We start from the raw sequence: 26,372 nt of genomic DNA on the forward strand, positions 1-26,372 counted from the left end.
TACTCCTAACCTCATTTTAGGATTTCAGTGAGGGGGGGGGAGAAAAGTCTTCACCCTCAGGGCATGTGTCCGCACAGGCACATAACATACATAACATTACTTCTACCCCCAGTCATAACCGGGGTTCATGCAGCAACACAAATGTAAACAGCAGCACACCAGAGCGGGGCGGCCCCGCTGTCTGCTCAGAAGGGAGCCACCAGAAACATATTCATCCAGATTCATGTCCTATTAAATTATTCTCACAATGATTATGCAACACGTCCCGGCAACGCTCTCTCTGGCACACTCCTCTGATGACCATCCTGCTCGTTTAATGTATTCCAAGCAGTCTGTTGGCCGTCCTAGTCGCCGGCTCAGAGGGTCAAACCAAAGGCAAACAGGAGGGCATGTGAGGGGAAACGCAGAGCGAGACAGGAGTAAACAAAGTGACTGTTGTGTTTATTCATCATGCATCAGAGGGAACTGATGAGGACCTGCCAGTCCCTCTAGCTCAGCTGGCTTTTCATTGGACCATATGGCAATTTACACCACAGCGTCAAGCTAAGCCACTTAAAACCCCTTACCCCTACACCCCCATTCTTTCTCTAATTCTTCTGCGTCTCTGCTCCATTTTTTTTCCTCACAATGATATTCCTCCAGGTTGCGCTGGACACAGCAGTCAAAGGATGTGGACAGATGGATAAAAGGACGTTACATAAAGGAGGAGGGGAGAAAAGGGATATATCATGTAAGAAAAAAGTGAAGTAAGAAAAAAGAAAGTATGAGTAGAGATTACGGTTTCCCGTTCCTATGTGTGGAGGGGTAGCTGTGTGGGTGATTAAATCCACGCTGTTCTCAGTAACACCAGGATTACACACACAACTGGACCTAATCTGTGCGCCTAACATCTGCCTCTGATGACACAGACGCATGCACGCCCTCATGAATGCATATAAATAGCCACATGGCCACAGACGCAGTCGGCCTCTAAAGCAATTTGATCGCATGTATTATTCATCAATACATTTGAGCATAATTAAGCAAAATATGCCTATGCTGTTAAAACAAGGAATGGGGGGGGGGGGTCGCGTTCATGTGCTGTATGACGATATGAATTCACATCACAGAGCTGCTCCCAGGCATGGGTCCGGTCCATCGCTCACATCCACCCTGCTGTTTCAAAAGATTATTACTAAAGCAATTCTGTCGCTTGTTTGTGAGACCAGGACACTAAGCACGCACACACACACACACACACACACACACACACACACACACACACACACACACACACACACACACACACACACACACACACACACACACACACACACACACACACACACACACACACACACACACACACACTCCAGATGACGACCATGGATTATATTTACTTGACAACGAAAGTCCTACTATTCTGAACTCTGGAGCATCAGCGGAGAAGCTGCTGAATTCAATTGTTTGGTGTGAATTCATTTTAGCCCCATAACTTCTGGGTTGAGCCGGGCTGATTTGACAGGGGCCTTAGAGGGTTCACGCGGGGCTTTATTACAACACTTCCCGGTTTGTTCTGATCTTGTAAAGAAGCGCCGCCTTAAACCGAGGTGAGACGGAATGAAAAAAAAATGCTGCAGCGAAATTTGGCAGCATCAAGGGCCTCAGAGCACAGCTTGTTATCTGTTTTAGCTCAGAGGACTCGGTGCACTGTCACCCTCAGGTCTGATGAGATCTGCTGCTGCTACGAAAGAGGAGCGTCCCTTTATTGTGTTTTGATCATCGGGACTTCTTCATGTTCGCAATGCTGCAGAATAAGCGCATAGATTTTGTGAAGTTGCAACAAATTTATTAGATCCATATTGAACTATTCAAGCACGAAGCGCCTGTGGGGTGAAGTAACCTTTACAGCCTACTGCAATGGTAGGGACTGGCATACAGTAACACCTAGAAGGCAACTGGATACCACCGAGCTCCATCATAAACCGTGTTTTCCACCGCGCCTGGAGATGCTTCTCCTATTACTAATACTACTGCAGACATACAGTACAGCAGGAACTATCAGCAGTTTCTGTCCCCTCACTCTCGTCTCCGTCAGTTTCTGGGTTGTAGCCAGAAAAAGGAGATAAATAAATAATCATGCGATGGCAGAAACTCCAAATCCAGATTACATCAGAATCTCCTTAAACGTTGCTCAGCTTATTGGCCTATTTCGTCCAAGTTTCATATACTTAGGGGATTTTAAGATTTTCTTTTCATGGGTTCGAGTAATCAAACTGTGGCTGAACCGCCTAAAGATTATTTGAAACAATCACTCAACGTGGGCAGCTGTAGTGAATTCCATTTTAATAAGCGTACTGTTTACATTACATATTTACAAATATAATATATAACACGCTAGTTAGCAAGACTGACCCCTACTGTATGTTTATCAAACATTCCTCCTACATCCACTAAGCTTCAGGCAACACATTTGAATAATTACAGCATTTCCATATTTGCTGAACCCGTCCTGATTACTTCGGCGCATCGTTCCCTTCCAAACCTGTTCGTCATCTGAGTAAGTAGTGATGCTAAAAGAACAACGGCTGCAATTCACGCACGATTACAGCAGTTATATTATTTAAATTACATCACATCATTTCCAAAGCCACCCCCAATAAGGAAGCGAACGACTACAACAAGCTTGTTTTCCCAATTGTTTGCTTTACACTTCACTCTCCAAGAATTTGTTTTGTTTGCACCATCTGGTGATTTCAACAAAACCCGGAACAATGTGTCTGGGGGAGCCAACACAAACTGTGTCCAGCAGTCCCGGTATTAATAAAGCCACGGTGTCCTGTGGAGAGCAGCGTAAGGACGAGCATACGCTCCAGTTTATAGCACTTGATAAAGAGGCTGCACATCATCCATCCACTGCTTTATTCCCGCTTTTGTTCACACAACAATAGGCTTCACTGTCACAAGTGAGTGTTTAAAGCTATCGAAGGTTGCTTCACAGTAATCACGAGGAATTCAGACGTCTGTGAAGACGTTTTCGTGTAGTCAGCACAGCAGGAGCGACACTTTACAATATGTTTAGTTTGCAGCTTCGCATTTTGTGCGAAGCGTCCACTTCACCGCTTCGTATCGGAGCGCGTATTTGTGCTCGGAGGTGTTGAACCCACGGCCACAGACGTCTGTCACCTGGTCACCGCATTAGCCTGGCGGAAGGCGTCCCTCCGCTTTGAGGCCGACACCGGGCGCCTCTAATCGGCGCCTGCTGCTGTGCTCGAGGGCACGGGCTGTGCCCAGCAGAGGAGAGTTAAACAAGCGGATGGCCTCAATGTGTCAGCGCCGCCGCTGACACCACCGACGACGCATAAATCCACTGGATCTGATGGAGAGTTTGACTGCGCTGCTGCCACCGCTTGGTATGGGATGAATGGGATTAGACTGCCACCTCCACTTGCTTTGGCTGCACTGTGCACTTAGTGAATCATAGTCCAGAGTCCAAAAATGGCACCCTGTTGGAGGCATGCACCCACAGATAGAGGATAATGGTCCGATCAATAGTATATTCTCTTTGTCTGTGCAATTTAAACTCTCTCGTACAGTACCGCCTGCTGTTTTTATGATTACTTTCATTGTGTGTGTGTTTTTTTTTAAAAGGTTAATTTAACAAAATAAAAGTTTTAATAAATCAAATACATTTTTGAATATTCATATAGTTTAGAGTTTGTTATTTCCAAAATGTCCTGGCGCCCGTGTGTGGGAAACGCTCTAGATCAGTCACAGCCTGCTGATTGGGCTTCCCGTGCAGACCCACCACTGTGTGCACACTTAAGGCACCTCCGAGCGTTGCGCTGAGATCAAAGACCGATTCTGGGAAGTCACGCTGGGGATTGGCTGGGGAAAACGAGAAGAATCCTTCCTCACACGCACACCTCAGTGTAGTAGAAGTAGGAGAGTAGCACAGCCAGCGAGAGAGAGAGAGAGAGAGAGAGAGAGAGACACACAAAGTCGTACGGATAAACGCTGTTTGTGTAACCGTGTCTCTGTCCGTCCCCACTCTGTGGATTTCTGCACATCCTGCTGTGTGCCTGACTAAGAGCCCCTGCGTGAAATTCACCACAGTGCCGCCTCGCCACGCACGGCGCCGGCTGCGTCGTAGTTGAAATGCTCCAGCAAGGGCATCGGAAATGGGTCGAGAAGACAATTTGCCCCCGCCGTTTTTTTCCTCAATGAGTTGCAAATTAAATCCCGAGGATTCCAGAAGCGCTACAGAGGTTTGACATTTTAAGGAAGCGGCATCTTTTTTTTTTCCCCAACGTGGGCGCGTGCGGGCGGACAGGCGTTAGAGATGCCAACACCGGGAACACTTGAAGAAACCGAAGAATCCAAATACGAGTGGTCCGGACCTCATTCTCTAAATGACGAATAATTCACTGTCTCTCGCCGGGGAGGAGGCGTGGCGCTGCCGCGTGTCCGAGCTGCTCTTGGCACATGGACGACTTTTGTGCGGCGATAAAGAAAGACAAGAGTGCGTGTAACTGTGGGTAGGTCACGCATGATCGCCACACGTCAAGGAACTTTCATCGCCATCACCCTGCATCCCTGATGCGCGCCCCTGTGGACCGAGCGAAGGCACCCAGGTGCGCTCCATGTTCGCTTTAGTTACCGGTACCGGCGATACCTGTGGGACACAGCGCACACTTGGGACTTGTGAGCAGCCTCGGGCTGTGGGCCAGTGATGCCGGACTCGTTGACTCTCCTAAAGAACCGGACAGAGCCACGGCTGGGGCAGCTGGAGCGCGCACTGGCCACGGACGCGGGCGCCCGCCCAGCCTGGGTGATAGCGATACTGGCCAGCGTGCTGATCTTCACCACGGTGGTGGACGTCCTGGGGAACCTGCTGGTGATCATCTCAGTCTTTCGGAACCGCAAACTGAGGAACTCCGGTAAGACTGCCTCTCATCCATTATGTATGTCATCGCATAGGTTTGACCGGCTCAAAACTAAAATGCAGAGTATTTTTGGGCAAAGTTGTTACTTCTATCACAAAGACGCGTGTCTGCTTGCGTCTGCTCCTGATCTTTGTTTCGCAACTCAACAACTTCGATAAACCCAATGAAAAAAATCATCCCAAACTAACTTTCTTGAGTTCTACTTAGACCAAAAGGTCCAAATAATTCAATTATTGTATTATACAGAGAGCAGGTTCTCCATCTTGCTGAAGCGCATGGTAGCAGGACACAGGACTCGCTGCTGCTCAGCCACAGTGGATCTTCACACCTCGATTTTCCCCTCCAGTATGAAACCTTGAAGTATTAGCACTACACCAGCTCGGTCTCTCTCTCTCTCTCTCTCTCTCTCTCTCTCTCTCTCTCTCTCTCTCTCTCTCTCTCTCTCTCTCTCTCTCTCCTCAGTCTCGAACTCATTCAGATGAAGTTCAGTGGCAGTCTGACTGGTTAATAAGCACAGGTGAGACTTTTTGAAAACCTATAATGGAGTTGATGAACCCATTCGGTGAGACACACCTAGCTGAATGTGCGAATTTAGCCAGGAAGGGTCCTTTCTGCAAATATAAAAGCCGAATTATAAAGCGTGGAAGTAGTAGAAACCTTCAGGTTTAGGGTTTCGCTTTAAGTTGAACCAATTGATTTGGAATCTTTTCCAGAGTCAAGGATTTTAGCCCAATAATATCAAAATACTTGACACTAAAACCTACTCAGCACTGACTCTGTAGGAGAGTCTGCCTCTTTATTCTAACTAGGTATTTTATGCCTCATTCACTCATTTGCATGTTCCATAAACTAGCAATTATTTTTTAGCCCGTCAGAAGTACTGCACCTTTCTCTCATTTTTAGATCAAACAGAGCAACTACCGCGGTCTTTTTAAACATCCTTTTGAATTTGTCTTCATCAGGAAACATTTCTTCCTCGCACTGTATCTTAGAACATTTTCTCCATCAGTTTGATGGACACATTGATCACTGGAGCGTTTGAATACAAACCTGTCTTCAGAGAAAAAAACTCCCACATCCTGCACTCCAGGATGGATTTTTTTTCTACAGCTAAGGATGCAGTAAGGTTCAGCTTATTCACAGCTCTGAATTGTGTTCAATCAAGGTTGAAGCTGTAGAGGAGTGAAATTCAAAAACTGAAGAATTTGTTAATTAGGAGCAATATGTCAAGTGGTATTCAATTTGCGTGTAGCGTAACGTACAAACATCCGTTCAAACAATATTGAGGTTGTGCATTCAAGTTTTGAAGAAGTGTTTTGAACAAACTTCTACCACATCTTGAGTGGATAAGATGACCGGAGAGCATAATGTGCTCTTATTTAGACAAAACAACAACTACACTCTTTTCAATCATTAGACACACAATCTACCCTTTGCTATGAGAAATGTATCCGTCCTCAGAGTCTGATTTAAGTTGCTCCGGTGCTTTTATGAAGAACCACTAAGGCTTGGCCAGTGGGTGATCATAACGATATTTTGCTGAATAAGGACCTAGATACCTACAAATGGCTCAATGAAAAATTTTCCATTGCAGGATAAACGGTGTGTAAGATCAATTATGTGCACAGGAAGACCTAATATAACTTCAGTTTAATCACCGGTCCACAGTTTCCTTTAAACTAATCGCGTAGATAAAGCTGCCTAATGAAAAATTTAATTTAGTGCTTAATTAAAAATTACCTGCTAATATTCCCTTCAAGCTATACTTGGATGTTGTCTGGTACCATTTGATTTATCTTTTTCTAAGCTTTCTGCAGCCTACGTATCTACGAAGAGTGTCAATAAAACATATGTTGTGTTTATTTTTGCCACTCACACGGTGCATTTCTGCCTTAAAGTGGATTTCCTGCAACTCAAACAGACCACTCAGCACTTCAAAAACTGCACTGAGCACGCAGTCGTGAACTCGAGGAACCGCTAGTATAGATTGAAACAACCCGCGCCACAGAGTAGATGGGAAAACACCTGACTTAACAATCACGATATACAGTAAAGCGCGGGCGCACAGGGAAGCATGCGCTTGTCCACCGCAGCCGTCATAGCTTCGCATTAGTCCTTACTGTGGCACGAGTGCACAGAGCACACTGACCGCTGAGTGCTGGCCCACGATATTTCATCAGATGCCACGCTGGTGAGCGATGACTAACAATGATTTATTCTCACCTACCCACGATGTGATGCATGCATCGTCATACTGTAGTAAATATTATAGTACAAGCTCATTATACTTCTGACAAAGAACTGGCATCTTATTCATGCAGACCATGCATAGATGAATTCCAATCATAGAGGTATCACACTTTTTTCCCTTTTATCTTTTCACACGCGACGTGTAAAGGGGCACGGTCACATAATCACACATGCATGAATTCATGAGCCATTAAAATCATTTTATCCATTTATAAAGAAAAGCTTTTTACTCCTATGGAAGCACTTAACACGTTCAGATGTTTGGCTGCATGCAAAACACTCGTAACGCATATTTAGAAATACACAATGCAGTAAGTCCACACGTGTAATCGTGATATTGTGCTTTTTGCATAGATGTGTGTATGTGAGGATGTGCAAAGTGGCTTGTACAGCTGTGAGGGGCAGAGGTGGGTACCCCCTGAGGTTTGTCTTTGAAAAAGCTAAGGTGGTGCAAACCTTCAAAGAGAGTTAGACAAGATCACATATTACAGAGAGGCTCTTCAAAGAGACTTTATTTACATCACGCCCCGCCCCTCTTCTTCCACTCTTCAGCTACTTTTCTCTAAAGCTTTCTGCCTCTATGAAAAAATAGTGCTTAAATATTCCTTTGCAGCATTAAAAGTGCAGTGTTTCACATTCAGCCGCTGCCGCCATCATGATACTTAAAATCTGAAATCAGTGGCTTCAGCTGTCTCTCTCCATGGTGCTGAAACGCTTCAAACCTGAGGCCTTTCTCAGTCAACCTTCCTGGCTGCTACACCATTAAACACAGAGCAAGGTGGGGATTCCTGGGACTACTTCACCTGGTGTCAAGGTTCAAGGATGAGGGAAAGCGAACTGCAAAGATCAAATCTACAGCAACACTTGCAGATTATCAAACAGCTTTATTGTTGGACTAACACGCTTCAGTTCGTAGCCTTCCTGGAAATATTGCATCGCTCTGATATCTACAGTTCTGACACGCACTCAGCAAGAATAACAACATCACACGAACATCTTCCTGTCAGACACCATTAGACACTGCCAGAGAACTGGTCCAATTTAAAATTCACCTCCAGCCAGGTTCAGCGCAAAAGAATGCAAGTTGGTTTTCTTAACCATTTAATTGAGGGAATTTTGAAAGTGACTTGTGTGCACCTGGGGTAAACAAGTATGCCAGCAAGTACTTCACACCAGCTAACAGCAATGACAGTGAATCTGTGCCAGACACAGAACTGTAATTTTGACTGTGTCACTAAATTAGGCAAAATCCTGTCAGCTAAAGCTAAAGCTTTGGGCTGAGGCATTTTGTGACAGAACAGTTGTGCAGTTGGATTACAAACCAACTTAGCTGCACGAGTACTGCTCAGCTACTTAGCTCCCTCCTTGGGCATTGGATTACCTTTTTGGAGGCCCAAGCACAACATTTGTTTTAATTGCCCCACTCGTTTCCTCATACAGTGATTGCATGTGACTTTGTGTCCAGGGAGAGCCAGAACAAGGACAAGGTCAACTTTGTCATAACCCAACTGCTAAATCTGACACATTATTCAATTTTGTATACGGATTTTATAGAGTGAACCATCGACTTGATTCATTTCTGGGAGTCTGGGTTCCCTGGCAGTGACCTACTTTCAAACAATAATCCAGTTTTCCTCAGATGCTCTCCTAAACTGAGATAAAGGTCTTAACCGAGACGTGCAAAGTTCTACTGTAAGTTTAGGAGTTTGCACTATCCGATTGTGGTTATTTAGGTGTTTTTACACCTACTAGTTTGTAACTCACATCTCCTGAAAATCTTTTTTTTTTCAGAATTTCTAATTCTGCATTTCATGTTTTTATAATTTAGGCAAAGATGACACATTAATCCAGAGTCTGTTCCAAACCTTGTACAATAAGTACAGGGGATTTTTGCGTCTCGCTTCAAAGACGTTTTGACAGGATATATGACTTTTGGCAGAATTTTGCAGGGGATCTCTGGGAACACTTGGGCCATTCTGTTACCCTGTCTGTGATGATAATTGTTAGCAGATGTACATTAACTGACAAATCGAGCAATAAGCTATTAAAGGCCAGGCTGTGCAGTGGTTTTAGGAGAATAGAAACCGACAGCAATTCTCTTCACGCAGGGAGAGAGGTTAAAAAGTGTGCCAGTTACACACTTACAGCTGATTTCCTTAATAAAGATCAGCTAGAACTAAATGTAGTTGAGATATAGCAATAAAGTGTTTCATTGTTTTATTACAACAGGTCATATCACGTGTATCTAATAGAAATATTTTATATTAATATGACACCAAGTGGTTTCTTATCAGTATCTTGATAATAATGTATATTTACACGCCCACAAAGCAAGAATTTGTTTCCGTCAATTCTGTTCCAACTGGAGTTTATGGACTGTGTGGTGTCTTTTTATGAGCTATATCTCCGTCTTGTCTCTATCTCAAATTTAGGACTCTTTTGAGAACTGTTTATTTTCCCTGCGAACAATAATCAGCTATGGGGTTTGAAAGGTTAAAAAAATGATTTCCCTGTCAGTGAGTTTCATGCAGGGTAAAATTGCTTAACCTTGATGCCGTGTCTCTTCTCTCCTCTTAAGTTCGGAATGGATTTCAATATGCTCCTCATGATTTTGAAGCATAGTTAGGCTCTTCCACTTTGACCCAGCAGGCATTCTCAGATCCTTGCTTCTTTTTGGTTTAACTATAATTTATGCTCCCAACCAAGGTTTTCTGCCATGGGGGCAATTGGCTGTTTGATTTCAATTAATTAAAATCAAAACAGGAGATCAACCGACTGAACAGGTTGTCAGATCAATCAGATTTTGTTTTAATCCTGTGAAGCTATTGCAGACTTACACAATTAAAGAAGGTCCTCTACACGAGACAGCTAAAGACTAACCCATACCATCCATCCTAAAAATCCTACTGGAGCATTTTTATGTGCCTAACAGGGGAAGGATAAAAAGGAGGCAAAAAGAGGGAGCGATCACAGAGCCGGCAAAATGGTAGGAATACTGTAGAGGAGTGTTAAGCTGCAGCTCAAAAAGAAAAGGGGAAGACAGAGATTAGACACAGGGTCTCTGTTGCTTGTCTGATTCAAATTAATCCCTTTACTTCATAGTAAATCATTTGGTATCGTACATGAAAATTGCATCTGACAGCCCACTATGCATCCTATTGTGACAAATATTAGCCACTGTGTCTAGTTTTATGAAGTAGTTTCGTGTTGAATCCATAGGGGAGCTGAATTGCCACTGATCTATAATGCATGGGAGGAGAGTGTCTGCAGGGCTTTGGGGGATTTTCTGTATGTGCCAAGGCTTTGCCATATAATTCTTTCATCAACTGGTTATACTGTTTTTTTGTCTTACTCAGTGACTATTTAGGCAGAAGTGAAGGTTGGACATGACTGCTGGGGATGTTTTCAGCAGCTTTAAGTGCTCTGGGAGTCTACGTCTGCCTGAGTTGTGCCTAGACACTGTCCTGTATCTTTTGGGCGAATCCTGACTTCGGTAATTCCCTTGAACACAGACAGCTGGACAAAGGAAACAAGACGAGCAGAGGCCCAGCTAGATGGCGAGGAGCTAAGCTAGAGAAAGCGACGCAGAAGGAGTAAGTCAGAAACAGAAAAGTGACAATGACAAAGGCAATAAAATAGAGAAAGACAGCCCAACGATTAGATAAGGGGAAAAAAAGGACTGAACCTCCTCTCTGTGAAAAGTGGGAGACTGATGCTGTTTTATAGGGAAGAGACACAGCCGAGACAATGTAAGAAGTACTGTCATGTGTCATCAGAGTCACAGAGTTGTTATCAGTGCTTTAGTGCCGAGACGGGGGAGGATTCACTTCCACAAGCTTGCATGTATGTCTTCACATGCACAGAAACTGACAATTGCTTTAGAAGCCTAAACATGATAAATTGACTAAATTAATCAGCAAAGAGATGGGTAATTTAATTATTTTATTCCTTATCAAATACCGTAATACCCACTGTATCTCCCCGTATCCATAATGCATACACTGTGATAATTTAAAGTGCATTATGTAACAATCTTTCTCAAAAACCCTCTAGCAGCATTGGGTGAAGAGGGGTAAGGAGGAAGGGATTTGAGAAAGGGAAGGAGGAGATAAAGGAGGAGGCAGATGAAATAGAGAAGATGCGGGAAATCAAAGCCAATCTAGGAGAGGAAAATGAGAATGGGATAAGGGAGGGAGGGATGTCACAAGGATGTGCAGGACTGTATTCATGCAAATGACTCCACAAACAAGACAGACAAACAGAATATTTGCAGTCGCAGTGAGAGATGGTGGAGCAGAATGGAAGCCGCTTCCTAATCCACTCCTGGATGCAACCCTTCGAAGATAAAGACAAAGACTCTGAATGTACATAAAGATTTACAGGCCAAATGTGAAAAGTATGATTCGGATTCAAATGCATCTGGGAAGTTATTTAATATTCATTTCAATGGGACTCTATTGGTAGAAATGTGACATAGGTGATGGTGGACTGAAAACGCTCACAATGCAAAACAGATCATAGTAAAATGCACTTCTGTATTATTGAACATACTTTAATTTCCAGCTAACTGAATGAGTAAATGATCAAGAGCTTAGTGCTGCTTAAATCATTCAACGCCTGAGTTGTGTCATGTTGGCTTTTAAGACACTGAGTGCTACTGTATGCTTCAAAGAAACTTGAAAGATGTTTAGCTTTCATTCAGCTAGTTTTCTCTTAAGTAAAAGTCATGTTAAATACAGAGCAGCAGACAGATTAGAGGCATCTCTTTAGAGATGTAATCAGCCAAATAAATCAGGGATTAAAGCAATATGTGTAGAGAACATCAGTTTCTTTTTTATGTCAACTGAATATGTAATCAGATGGTATTGATTTTAATTCATTCTAGTTATCTAATTGAAGGGGATCAAGGCTTCCAAGTCAAAATAGAAATGCACTTATATCATACATGAATTAGATTTATCTCACTTTTATCTCTCATAAAGTTTTCAACTTTTTCTCTACACTGGTAATTCATGAGCAGATGAGCATGTTGCAGGTCAACAGCAGTGACATGGGCACATGCAAGTCAACATAACTGACACCGAGACACAACAAAAGACGATGTTCCCACAGCAGACCCGAGGTGCATTCCAGCATCAGAGGCCTCTCTGTTCACGGTTCTGTTACTGGTAGTAATGTGACTTTTGCCACATGACATTCACCCAGAGGTGTGGGTGGGTGTTGGCTTGTGTGATTATGCAACTAAACTGCACATCCGAGTACACTTTTATTATGGCTATATTGTGATGCTAAATCAATTTTCTGAATCAATAAAGTGGTACAGTCCATTGAGTAACAGGACGCCAATCACAAGGAGGTGGCTGGGATGGACTTAATATTAGAAACATTAATATTACTATGCTAATAAGATAAAATAAAGAAACAACCTAATAACAGTAGTCAGTAATAGTCAGTCAGAGACTGTAAGGCTGTAAAGAAAAATGTTTTTTTATCAACATACTGTGTTTGCAACTTGTCATTTATGCTTATTGTGAACATTATGAGGAAATGTATTTTGTGATTTGAGGAAGCTGACCTTTCTTATTCTGATAGCAGAAATATTTTGCACTGTTATGACATTTGTGTTGCCAAGGCTCATCAAACAAACCTTAGGAAGTATTAATTTCACAAAAAAAAAAAACAAAGTCACACACAAAATAAGGTTAAATTAACAAAAAGGATATTCATGAGCAAACACAAAGTCATTCCTCGCTCCCAGTGGGGCTACATGTCCTTTTGGTTGGTGTTCATCAAACAGATGACAGCTCCCAATCAGAGTGTATTTGCAGCTGTGGTGTAATTTGGCAGTGGGGGCAGACAGTTTGAGTACTCAAACGCTTTGCATCCAAAATGCCAGGTTTTCTGATCAAACACAGAATGCCCACAGAAATTAGAGCCCTTCAAAGGCTGCAGTCAGTCCACTGTAAATCTCTAAATTATGATAGTATGCATAATGAGCGTATGCCTAGAAACTGTTTTTGGTGGTTTCAGGGATATCAATAGTAATTTATCCCCTTTATGCAGTTCAGCACCGCTTTAATGCAGAATTTTATTTTTGCAATGTGCACTTTTATAATGATGAGCTAAGACAGCTTTCTGGTTTAATCATCTGCTTTGCCTTATAGTTCAGTGTTCACTTCAAAGGTCAATCTGGTAGAACTAACCAGACTTAATGTCTGCCGGCTAAACCCGGTAGAAAAGCCAGTAAGCCACAGAATCACAGGACCACGTGTGTCGACCAAACAACAGTGTAGCACATTTCATAATATGCCGTTCAAGAGACCAGACTGTTTTCCCCTGCGAAGGCTGGAGAGTTTGTCATATAAGTAATACATGACAATGAAATTTTAATGTCTTGTACTTTGCACTAGATTTTGTCTTGGATTTTCTAGTTAGGTGTTGATCTACTGCAAATATCCTGAGTTTAGAGAGACTGTGGTGTGTCTGCTGTTAAACCTCACAGCCCTGGCAGCATGTGCTGCCAGACTGAGCACAACGCCATTTTTAATGTGAAGGAATAGAGGGGAAAACGGACAAGGGCCTGTGTTGTGCATTCTAAATGTGGGGGGAATACTGAAGGTTCGGCTTGCCTGAGGCGAAGTGTCCGTGAAGTGCATTTTGAAGGTGGATTGTCCTGACCCGCGTTTGTCTCTGTGCTCAAACAGAGGCTACCAACAGATGACAGCTCCATCGAATGCACGCACCACTTTCTGGCTCATAATACACACAAATAATTTGCGTGATATAGATTTTATCTGGTTTCAGGCAGCTTGGGCTGGATTAACACCCCCATGAAAGATAAACATTTGCCAGCAAAACCTTGTAGCCTCTGTAAATCTGACCAGAGACTTCCTCTCTGGTCAGGCATATGTTTTTAGTCCTTCAACTGTCTAGAGAAAACAACCAATTAGACTTGTTGAATCACCAAACTGATTGCAGGGATTTCACAAACAGTAACATAATATTCGTATAATACTCACTAGGGGATGATCTGATTTTCCCATATTAAACATGTTTTCAGACAGCAACCTTCTGTAGCGCAAAGATCTCTACCCACAAGGCCTGCCCACTGAGTAAGGGGAGGCCGCTTCCTCCAGGAAAGAAAACCAGCTTGACTTAAAAAAAAAAAAAACGATTACACACATACAGCACTTAATCCGTACGTCAAGCACAAATCCAAGCGTTATATTCATTCCCTAGTTTCTGTACACCATGTACCCATCTAAGCACGTTTCCTTTAAAGGGTTATTGGGGAGCTGGAGACAATCCCAGCTGTCAGTCGGCGGGAGACAATGTACAGGTCGCCAGTGCATGACAGAGCCAACAAAGAGACAGACAGACTATTAAATTCATAGCTGCCGATGAAGCTGACTGCATGTGTTTTGACTGGCAAGGCAATGATAAGCAGTGATAGCGATGGAAAGCTGCGTTGCTCATACTTGTTGAATCACACTGAACATTCCCCAGCCCACCTCAGCTGGGGTCAGGGAGTCCTTTCATTTCTTTAACAGACACCCACCTCACAATGAAAGTGGGCTGCGACTGCTAAATGTTCTGTTCTGTTTAAAAGCACTTCAATTACGACAAGAGGAAGACAACACGCTGCCAGACACGCATGCACTATTATTTGTCAGCTCTGGATGAGGAGAGAGGAAGTTCATTCACACCTCATGACCACAAACAGACCTTAGAAACCTGGCACCTTAACATATTGACGGACCTCTGCTTTATGTTTGGGCTCTGTTGAATCACTCCGAAGGTCAGGCTAGAGAACCGGTGCCAGAGTAGCATCACTAATGTGGCAGCCATGCAGATACAAACTGAAAGAAAAGAACAATGGACTGGAGAAATATCAAAACCCCTTTTGTTGTTTATTAATACTCTGACTGAAGAAATGGGGATAGGATTAGCAGATGAATTTATCAGGATTTTTCTGCTATTTACATAATAAGACTGCAAGAAACCAGTGTGTTTGTGTGTATGTGTACATGAAGCTGATTCAAGTAGACTGATGAAGTTGACTGATGATTCAGTGGGGTATTGCAGATAAAAACTCGGACCTTTAATCTTTTCTACCCTGTTTTCATGTATTAGTCAAACCGGTGGCATGTTTAGAAACTCCACGGTCGCAGACGGCCAGAGGCATAACTAAACTAAGTAGCTGCTTATGGTGCCACGGCCACCACAGATCAACACAGAGCGTGAAAGAAATAAAAAGTGAGTTTTCAACTATTTTGCCAGCCACATCTCTCAAATGAAATATTGGGTTGCAGTATAATTCTGAATTGTGGTTTATGCTCTTTCTTTTCTTGCACCAATAACAAACGGAGTCACTTAAGGCTTACACTCTAAGGAGTCTCTAAGGTTACACTCAGTGTTTTTGTATTAGAAATGGATCACATGACTACATTTATGTGGAACAGGTTGTCCACATTGGCAAAACCAATTAGAATATTAAAACTCAGCCAAAGCACCACATACTGTAATCTCAAAGCATTATTTTAGTTCTCCAGCTTGCAGCTCAGTATGTTTGGACTATTAAGCAGCTAAAGAGACACATTTTTCTTGTATGTAAGTCTTTAATAAGTTCGCAGGTTTTACTGTATTTATTTAATACAATTTTAAAGCCCTATTCCCACATTTAACTACTACCATTTAAAAAAACACAAAATAATGTTACCAAAGTCCATCATATGAATGTAATTATACAGTTTTATACTGTTGTTTTGCATATTGCATTTTCACACTGTTGAAACATGTATCCTTACTGTACACCTGTCTTTTTTTATTCCCACACCGAACTGTTACTGGCATACAGTATATGTGCAGTGCAGTGAAGTCAAATTCCATTTGGTGCCACAAAAAGCCCAGTGATACAGTAGTTTGACATCTGTTTATAGCCTGTTCCCATTCAGATGTTGCTCGAATCAGTCAGTATTTTCATGATTCTGACTCTTCTGCACAAGATAACGACGATAACGAAGGCTGCTGATGTGGCTCCACCCTACAGTTGAACAGCACCTAGCCTTGTTGGCGAGCAGTCCGCATACAGTAGTTAGTCATCATGCTCACCTTTAGCAAAGCTGACGAGGACCGAACTGCTGAGAACCAACAGGCAGAGCTGACTGGCAGTATTTGCACTGCAGTGTCCGACCAATGCCAACTAAAGCTACAGTAAATCATTACGGTGCTGTGAGTTTCACCATGAGCTGCTATTATTCATTGACTATATTGCTGACACCACACAAGAGGAAAGTACAGACATGTTTTGCAATAGTAAGTTTAAAACCTTCCCCAAAAGATTAACTTAAAGAATTAACTATTGGAAGGAGAGGCCAGTGGTGCCTTTGGTGTAGGTGGATGGAATAATGAGCCAACAGCCACCAAACTGTTATTCTTTAGCTTGCTGAGCTTTTCAGGTTTTTGGGTTTGAAACTCAAAGTGTAGGTCACTCGTAAATCACTGGCGCTGTGAGCAGACGCTCATAAACGTCTCTCAGCACCATGGGTGACAATTCAAGTCAGTATAGACATGTTTTATCCTAAAGTGTGTCTCTGGTTGTAAAGTCTCTGCAGTACAACATCCAACACAGCAAAATATATGGTGAACATGGGAACCATTACATTTGCTAAACATCAGCAATTTCACAAGCTGCTGCTTAAGAAATCATTCACTCACTCACTCACGACATTCCCAGCATTACTGCTTAAGGCTCATGTCTTGCCTTCCAGTGGACTAACTGCAGTGAACTACAAAATACACTGTACAAGTCTCTCATTTGGTATACTTCCTGGCACGTGCTTAGTCAGTATTCTGATAGCACTGACAGTTGGCACAGATACATTTGGAGCATTGAAGCCACTGTCACCATCACAAACGTACAGTATAAGGTAATAAAACTGCCCGTCTAACCCTGTAACTATACCAGTTGGGTCTGTGTTGCTTTCTGGCTCGCTCGTGGTGGCCTTGTGTCGATCCTTCTAACCATTGCTCGTGTTACAGTGGGTGCACGTTTAGGAAGCATCCAAGAAGGTGATCTTCGCACCGCTCTGCTAAAGATACACACCAAGTCTATTTTTGACAGAAGCTGGAAAGCTTCTGAAAAGTTAAACACTCCAATCATCTTCGTTCTACCTCTCTTGTTGCCTTTTAAGTAAAAGAAACACTAGGATTTTTCTCCTTCTAAGGTACAGTGTACTGTATCTGAAATACATCTACTAAATAAAATACTAATTAATGGATTAATGAAAGAGTGATCTAACCAATTAATCAACAATTGGTGACAAAATTTGTGATCCATACTGCTCAAAATGACATACTGTATATGTAGCACAACAGAATAGAAAGCAACAGAAATAAAAATGGTCCAACTTAGTGAAAAATGCTAAACAAAACCACAATGCAACAAGACGTTCTATAATAACACCTTCCAAAGTTGCTTGGACTGTCACGACAGGGTTATGTCCTCATACAACATTTTCCAATGCAGCTTTTTGATCAAGTAAAGCAAATGCTAATGTTTTTCCAAAAACGTCCTTTGTTGTCTGTCCTAAAATAGCAAAGCGGAACATCTCAACACTATTTTACCACTGTGAAATCTCACATTGAGGAGGTTGGAGTAAATAATTGGATCAACAAAGTGTGTGACTTTCATGTTTACATTCACAGTTCAGTGCACAGTGGTGCTTTTTAATCCATATCTGGAATCTCACTCGGTTTTGTGGCTTAGAACTACCAGCATCTGGGCAAAATGTACTGATAAAGAGTCTAGAAAAAAACATGAAAAAAGAAGTCAGTAAGTAGAGAATGCTATTAAAATACCAATAAAATGTGGGAAGTGTCATAGATGAATGGGTATAACTCAATATTTGTCAGAACACTCCTTTGCTGATAGCTACAGTATATTTTTTCATCTTCATTAACATTAAATATAATAGAGTCATTTCATCTGCCTGGTGAGGCCCAAAGACCTGCTTTAATCTCTGGCTCTTTGATATTATCTTGGCATAGTCTTCCACAACTGACTGCAGAGATGCTACAGAGAGCTACTAATAAATGTGAGCTTCCTGTGCTTGTCACCGCGCACTGCTTTGTTGGAGGAACTTCAACTTTCCAACGCCAAGTGCTTTTATACTTCTTATGTTCCCCTGGTGATTTCCCACCACTTCATTGCAGCCTCTTAACAGCTACAGTAGATTGCAACAGCACTTTGTGATTATCTTAGGATCCCCTCCCTCTTCCTATCTCTATTAACGAGGTAATGATAAAACTATAGTCACTATTAAAAAGTTTGCATGATATTATCAGCCTTTACTTAATTATTTTCCTTTCATCCACATCTCACTCCTTGGTTTTGTAATCCCCTAGACCACTCTGTTCTCACAAAGGCTGTTTCTTGTGTAAAATGAAAATCCAATGACATCGGTTCACAGCGAGGTGAGGGATAAGTGCGAAAAATATTCATTTCCACAGCTCCACGGCTGGTCACCTTTACCAGTGAACCCCAGACAAAACCTGGCCTACTGCCATTTTACCTACAGTATGGTGTTGGAAATATAAAAGTGCTTTGGCTTTAAATTCTGATCAATTTGTTTCAGGCCTTTTTGTGTTAGATTGTTTTCATTTGCTTCAGTGCTCTTATGTAAGACACTGCAGTCGCAAGCTGATGCTCCCTTATCAAGCCAGTTTTGAGCCAGTTTTTTGTGTTGTCTTTGAAAAATCATGAGATATAATTTGGCAGTACCCACTTTTGAGGGCTTGTCACATGTATTCTGGCTCGCTGCATACTCACAATGCCTGATAAAAGAAATAGAGCAAGGCTGAAGCATTATTGCTCTATATTTGTTTTAGAGTTGATTTCATATCTATCATTTTACAAAGCAAATGCAAAAAACATGTACAGATAATTGAAAATTATACTATTAGATGAAGCATGATGTAAAAATCAGGGAATAAGAAGTTGTGTAACAGCTTTGATGCACAGGTGCCAGAAATTACATAAACAAGTATGCTTCAATGACGTCGCTTTAATAGCCTATATATTATCTGACATCCTCTTGGCATTTTATCCAATTTAGAAAATACACCATCCTGTTGTGCTGTTTATTTTTAGCCTAATCCTCATCCTGTCAATTATCTGGTCAGTCATACACCCACTACATCAAAAACACCTCTTTGATCACAGCCTTTTATTCACATCACTATAATAAAGGATGCCAACTATATAAAAAGACGATTTTGCCAAAGGCCAGAGATGGACACTCAAAGTGCGAGGAGACACGTGTGAAATTCTGTGCCTTTTTCATCCATCCATCTATTTTCTATAGCTTTTCCCGTGCGGGGTCGCGGGGGGGCTGGAGCCTATCCTAGCTTGCTGAGGGCAAGAGGCAGCGTACACCCTGAACAGGTCGCTAGTCTATTGCAGGGCATGCCTTTTTTAATACTACACAAAAAAGAAAAAAGAAGTATAAAAGGGAATAAGTATAGCAGATCATGTAACATTGACCTTAAATTCAACCTTCAGGAGCTTTATTGTCACATGCTGAACAAACACCAAGGCAAGAAAATCTGACATGGCATCTAGCACCCTGACAACATTCTTGCAAGTCAGTTTAGAGTGTTTGAGGTTCCTGTGTATGGAATAAAATCCTCAAATGCAAATCCTTCACTCCTTCTTTCACCTGACAAGCGTTTTATCATATCTCAACATTGTAATGTAATTCCACCAGTGTTCTCTACACCGACTCTCTCTAGCACCATGAGGTCTGGATAGGCCAAGTGTAAACATGAATTCAAAACCACCATATAGTACATACTGCCAGTGCCTATTGCCCAAAAGCCCGACAATAACTGTCTGGACTCATGCTGCATTTAATCCCCAGCACTTTTAATACAGCCTTTAACGCCTTTGCTAATTCACATTGAACTTAAAAGTTGTGCTTATTTCACATTTTTTATTAGTAGTGTGGCTTTTATTGTTCCTGATTCCGCTAGTGCTGCACATTTTAGACAATCGAGTAAGACATGAGCATAAAGGCTTATGGTCAGAGGCCCAGTTTCCTGCAGCAACGTGTGGGTGTTTAAAAGCTGCAGGAGAAGCAGAGAGTCCACGACCACTACTACTCAGAGCCCTGGAGTAGGAAGAAGTTACTACATAAAGTTAGAGTTGGAGTAAGGCAGGGTCTGGTTAAGCATAATATTACTGGGCTGCCTGACCTATGTCTACAAAAACATGACCGACTCATCACAGCTGTCGTTTACGAGTGCCTCTAAAAAACAAAGGGTACTGTAATTATTATCATGCTGAATACAGTGCATGGCAGCTATACATCACTTTGAATTATGTTGTGAGTCTCTCAGCAGAAATAACCCCACTGGCTCACACAGAAATGTCACCAAAATTTCACACTCGACACGGCCTCGGGTAAAGTACCTGACAGATGTCATGGGGAAACCTATCTTTCAAACAGAGCTGCTAGGTGGTTTTATTAGGGTAGTAACCCACCTTGGATGGGCAGCGTACTGTAAAAAGGGGCTTAAGCAACAATTTACCGTCTCTGCTGTAACAAAGATTAATTTGATGAGAGTGATATTCTCCTTTATTTTTCTTTCAGACCTTTTCTGTGATGTAACTCCAGCTCTGCATCCCCTTGTGTAAATGTAATGGGGTCACGTTTTCTAAAGCAGAACCATCTGTCTGTCTCAGTACATCACTACTACAGCTTTTATTACTATCCTGTTTTCTATACCGCATTCTAGTCAATAATCTACTAAAATTGCTGTTTTAACCGTACCGCCCACACCTAATGCAAAAGATCCAAAACATTACAAACACCTGATACAAACACCAGCATATTTCTCTTTTTACCAAATGTGTTTTAAGGCAGCACAATAACTAAACGATAAGAAAAAGTTCTTTTCATTCGCGTTCTAAGATTAAATGACTTTGTATGGCATCTCTGAGGCATCGCTATTTCCTCACAACACAACAGATAACACTGAATTATTTATGTACAGCTACATTTTAGAGGCATAATTTGCACATGTGGCATCAATTTGTCCCAGCTGTGCCATCGCATTCACAGATGCATACACAGAGCGGCAGAGTGCGCTTAGTATAACCGGTGTTCAGGTGAATGTGGGATAAGTAGAATACATACAGTATAAACATGCAGCAAATGCAGTGACACATTAGGAGACAACTTTAAAAAGTTACTCTCAGTGGGTTCCAGCTACAACAGCTGGTTACTTAATATGCACAACTCTCTTGTACAGGATATTCACATGCATCATACTGTATGTCTATAACTGCACAAACATTTACTGGTTTGTTAATTAATATCTACTCATCAGATTCAAAACAACAACTGAATTAAATAAGCGGCTCTTTACTAATACTACACATACATACATATTTACATTTTGTATTTATTTATTAATATGTTAATATCAAATGAAGAGAAAATGATCTTTTTTCCTGAATGAATATGATTAGTGTCTGCCTACAGTATGAATTGTGCAGTTACAGTTTGCCTCAAACTACTGTAAGCACACACACTAATTAGTGTAGAGTGCACAGCATGAGGTTAGTGTTTGTTTTTGCAGTCAGTGTGTTATATGGTTTTGGGGCCAAACAGACAAGCACATAGAAGTGATAACCTAGCAAAAAATGAAAAAAAAAAATCGAAAAAATGTACTTACAGATAATTAAAAGCGAAGAGGAACAACTTGTAATTCCCACATTAAGATTTGAATTGGTTGATAGATATTCACGTTTCATGTTGTTTCATGTTAAGGAAAACAGTTTTTCACTGAGGGCATCTGATTGCAATAGATATGTAGAGTTACACTGCAGCATGATGTAACTGTTGTTGCTGTGCTTACCCAGGGTTAATGTAATGAAATTTGTGAATGCACACTCTATATTGTTTACGGTAGTGTCCTCTGAGTGAGGCAGCTGAAGAGTTTTTTTACAAAGCTGGCTTCAAGCAGAGGCCGACCATCCACTGAATCATAGCGTACTGTATGCATTAAAATAGTTCCTACGCACTTTACCCCCGACGAGTGCGGTTATGACTCTGATTCTTGTTCAAGAGCAACTTAACACCAGCTTAAAAACACACTCAAACCATCTGAAAGGCTTCAATGATGCGACTGTGATGAGAGCGATAGTGTAAAAATGGAATCGCCCTCTACTACATGACGCAAAAGGTGATCAGAGGTGAAAGAAGACTGAAACCTTTAACTAAAGGAGGTCACTAAGGCAGCTTTTCAGGTTGGTGTAAGGTCATGTGACCTGAGAAATAACACCACCATGTTCAACATGATTAATATTTTTAACATTTTAAGAAAAAGCAAAATGTTTAATGTAATGACTCACATAACCATCCCCTCCTTACTAAATTGGGCCATGTGTCAGTCTCACATACTGTAGCTGACTAACCATAATGACTTACCTAAGTTAGAATATATATAATAGTGTTTGCAGGCAAGCTGCATAAACATGAAAATAAAGTAAGCAGATCAGAAAACAATGATGGGGAATTAGGAAGAGTTTTGACTAAAACAACTGTGCTTTGGGGTCAAGAACACAAATATTGTACAAACAAGGCAGGGAGAAATAACAAATTTAGCATATTTTAATGAATTTTCTGTTTGTTGGTCATGACACTGAGGATCTGCAGCATCAGTCCTGCCTGATAGTTCCTGCCCAAAAGCACTTTTAACATATTTAAGCTATGTAATTAAAGTTATTTTATTAATATTACATTACCAATTACTTCAATCAGGAGCAAGTGAAATGCTGTGTGGATTTTCTTAATAAATTTAATTTTAAATTTTTTTACTTTATATATTTATATAAAATTTAATTATTTACATTTTACTTTACCTGTGAAATGTTCCAGTGGCAAAAACTGATCTCACACGCAGGGCACAGATCAAAAAGGTGACGACGCTGTTGCCACTTCAGCATCAACATACTGTGCGTGGATGTCATCTTGTCATGTTCTTATGACTTTCATCCCTTGCTGCCAACTTCCACCTTTGCCTGCCTGGATATTTTTCTGCATGGAAAAGAACACTGATATAAAGAGATTCGGGAGTACTGTAGGTTATATTTGACCTTGCAGAAAGTGGAAGCTTAGAAATGCACGGTTGCTCAACGTAAAGTATTTGCTGTAGGTCAGAAGTGCTTAGAAGCACAGAAAACACATTTAAACTTTGCTGCAGTGTCTCTGTGCCTGCGCTGTTAGAAGTTAGAAAGTACATGTTGAAGGTCACCATCTTTACATGCTATAGTGGCAAGCAAACATGCCACCATGTTCAAATTCTTGCTTTCAAGTCTGAAATGCTTCCATTTCAGTCGCACCACAGCCTGACCGTCCACCTCACTATCTCAGTGCATTTTCTCAGGAAAAAAGTCAACATCTGAAAACAAGAGAGAGAGAAAGCTATTTCCAACATGCTGTGAAAGCAGGATTATTAAGGAGCTAGGAAAGAGGGTTATTGGGTCATACTGTTCAAAATGAACACTAATTGGTTGAAAAATCTGAAGTGCAGCCAAGTGAACAGAAAAAAAATAAAAAACAGACAGCGGTAGAAGTACTAGAGAGCTTTTGCTTTTCTATCCCTTGTGGACCAGACTGTGACTGACATGTATGAAGAGGCAGTCGGCAGGGCAGTGAAGTGAGGAAGTTGGGGGGATGCAGATCCTCCAGCACAGAAACACTTTTTCTGTTGGCTGACTCTGTTGTGTAGTGTTGAGGACAACAGTCTTGCCTTAACAGCTGTTATTTTGTGCTCTGTCATTAGTCTATTAAAACAATCACATTAGGTCTTTTCTGTTTTATTTTTTTATTCCAATCCGGTTTTTCTCTACAGCGTTGACGGCTTAATTGTAAAATAAAAGAGTTGTGTGGATGATGTCAGGTAAGGACTTGAATTATTAACGCACTTTAATTAAAACCTGTGGTCCTATTGTAACGCAGCCTTTCCACATGAGAGTGCAGTTTTTATTATCCTTGACCACTTTTTCCTCCACATCACTCCCTTCTGGATTCAGCCCCCATTCCCATCATCATTCTCCCACCATCTTCCTTCTTTCCCCCCGTTTTCTTCACGGAAAACAAATTTAAATGCAAACAAGGCAAATCTGCCTAGCATGTCCTCCCACAGGAAAGGCATTAAAAAAAGCAAATGAGACAAAAATCACACCAATCTCTTCCCTTAGGGCATTGCCTATAAAGTTAGAAAAAAAATGCACAAAATCATTTTGGTTGTGATATTGTTTATTACATTAATCACTCACACGCTTCTGTGACAAAGAAGATTAAGTTGCAGTCACCATTTCCATATGCAATTATATGCATCTGAATAACCTTGTGAGGAGCCATCTAAACTTCAGTCCTAGGAACATCCATCCTTGCCATTAGGCATAAAAGGGAACAAAAGAAATCACTTAACTATGCATTTTCCTTTATTTCCTTTTTGACTGGTACATCCAAATAGGTTGTGGCTGCAAATTAAAGTCTACACTTCAGACTGTGTGTTTGCTTTCATCTGAAATTCAAGAAATTTAAGGTCTCTGAACAGTTGGTTGTGCAAATTACACCCCGTTCCCGGGGGCGACTGGGTAAATGAAGTTGTAGTGTAATCTAACTATACTTTTTATTGCTCCAACCCTAAAAACAGGATTACAGCATTTAGGCTCAGAGTCTCATCCATAAATAATTGTGAAATGTGATCGTCATTACGATGGAGGAAAAAAAATCAGCGGAAGGATGCGTCTATGTGCACATTCCATATGTAAAGTACATACTGCCACCTACCAGGGTTACGGCACCACTCTCTCACTCTGAGACACACAGGTCCTGGGTCCACACCAATTTAGCACATAAGTAGCATTACTGCATACTCTGAGAAAAAATAAACACCTGCAGTATACATCACAGAAAGGATTTATTGCCTGATTTTTGTTGCTAATTGCAGCACCATCTGTTTGCCCCCCCACAGGAGAGTTTATTCACATTCATAAGATCTATATGAGATAAGATGTTCCCCCAAAATGGCCATTTAACAGTTTGTTACACCATCACATCACAGCATAATGTTAAACAAATGTATGTAAAACAACGACTTTCTAGCTCATTACTTGAAACTAAACAAACTCCAGCATTTATTAATAATGCATCTGAAGTTTGGTTCAGAGCACGATTATGAAACATCAGGAAAGCTTTCTTAAGATCATTTATGATGTCGGTGTATGTCTATAGAAACTACTTTGAGTATAATTGAATATAATAATAGAAAAGCTGAGTAACATCTTCATTCATACAGCCCACATATCTGAAAAGCATTACATTAACTCCATTTCAGTGCTAACTCCTGCTCTCAGATCTTAAGTTTTACAGTCTAATTTCAACTTAATTAAGACGATGCCATTCTCCAGGCTGCTCATTGCACAGAATTATTCAAAATAGGCCTCAATTACTTAGTGCAGTTGGTGAAGCATACATTTTAACAAGCCAATATAAAATTTTACTAGTTAATGATGCAAAACCTTAGCAGTAGTAATTCTGTGCAGGGTCTGTTAAACCATGTACATTCTCACATTAACTGCAGCTCATGAAGGCAAATTTATTTGAACGAAAGCCAGTAAAAAATGCAACATGCAAAACAATTTTATACAACCATTAACATAAAGTTAAAGTTGTTTGTGAAGCTAAACTCCTTAACGCTGAGCCTATTAAATCTCAGAACTCTTCCTTGTACATACTGCTACAGCTGTAAGGTGCGATTATAGCAGAAGCAGACTGATAAAACTGTTATGTTTGTGTACCTGCTCCTCTACACTTTGTTTATTTACAGTATAACTGAAGTGTTTAAGGAGCCTGGGAATTAACAATAAAAAGGGATTTTATTGTATAGTACATACTTTTTACTGTTACACGTGTCCAGCGGTCCAGTGCATATTTATAATAATAAAAGAGACTGCAGTTCATGTAACGTATGATTCAGATCACAGCGTGGACCATGGATGGATTGTTGGCATATAATTTAACTGCCACTGTAGCTTCCCTAAAACAGCTGTAATGAGTATCTAAGTTACAGTACGTTAAAAGCTTTTTACAGTGGCAATCACGGCTTGTGGCAGAGCTG

The 26,372-nt window shown here is 41.2% G+C and overlaps 1 protein-coding gene across 1 annotated transcript in view; it reads left to right on the top strand.

Annotated features, from left to right (window-relative positions):
• Positions 1-3,849: 3,849 nt before the first annotated feature.
• Positions 3,850-26,372, top strand: part of mtnr1bb (melatonin receptor 1Bb) — a 31,019-nt gene continuing 8,496 nt past the window's right edge. Inside the window, exon 1 of the mRNA XM_029172603.3 lies at positions 3,850-4,919. Coding sequence (XP_029028436.1) covers positions 4,712-4,919 — 208 coding nt within the window. The 5' untranslated portion in view covers positions 3,850-4,711. The remainder of the gene's footprint in view (positions 4,920-26,372) is intronic.

Source organism: Betta splendens, chromosome 14 (genome assembly GCF_900634795.4).
Source record: "Betta splendens chromosome 14, fBetSpl5.4, whole genome shotgun sequence".
Classification (NCBI taxonomy): Eukaryota; Metazoa; Chordata; class Actinopteri; order Anabantiformes; family Osphronemidae; genus Betta; species Betta splendens.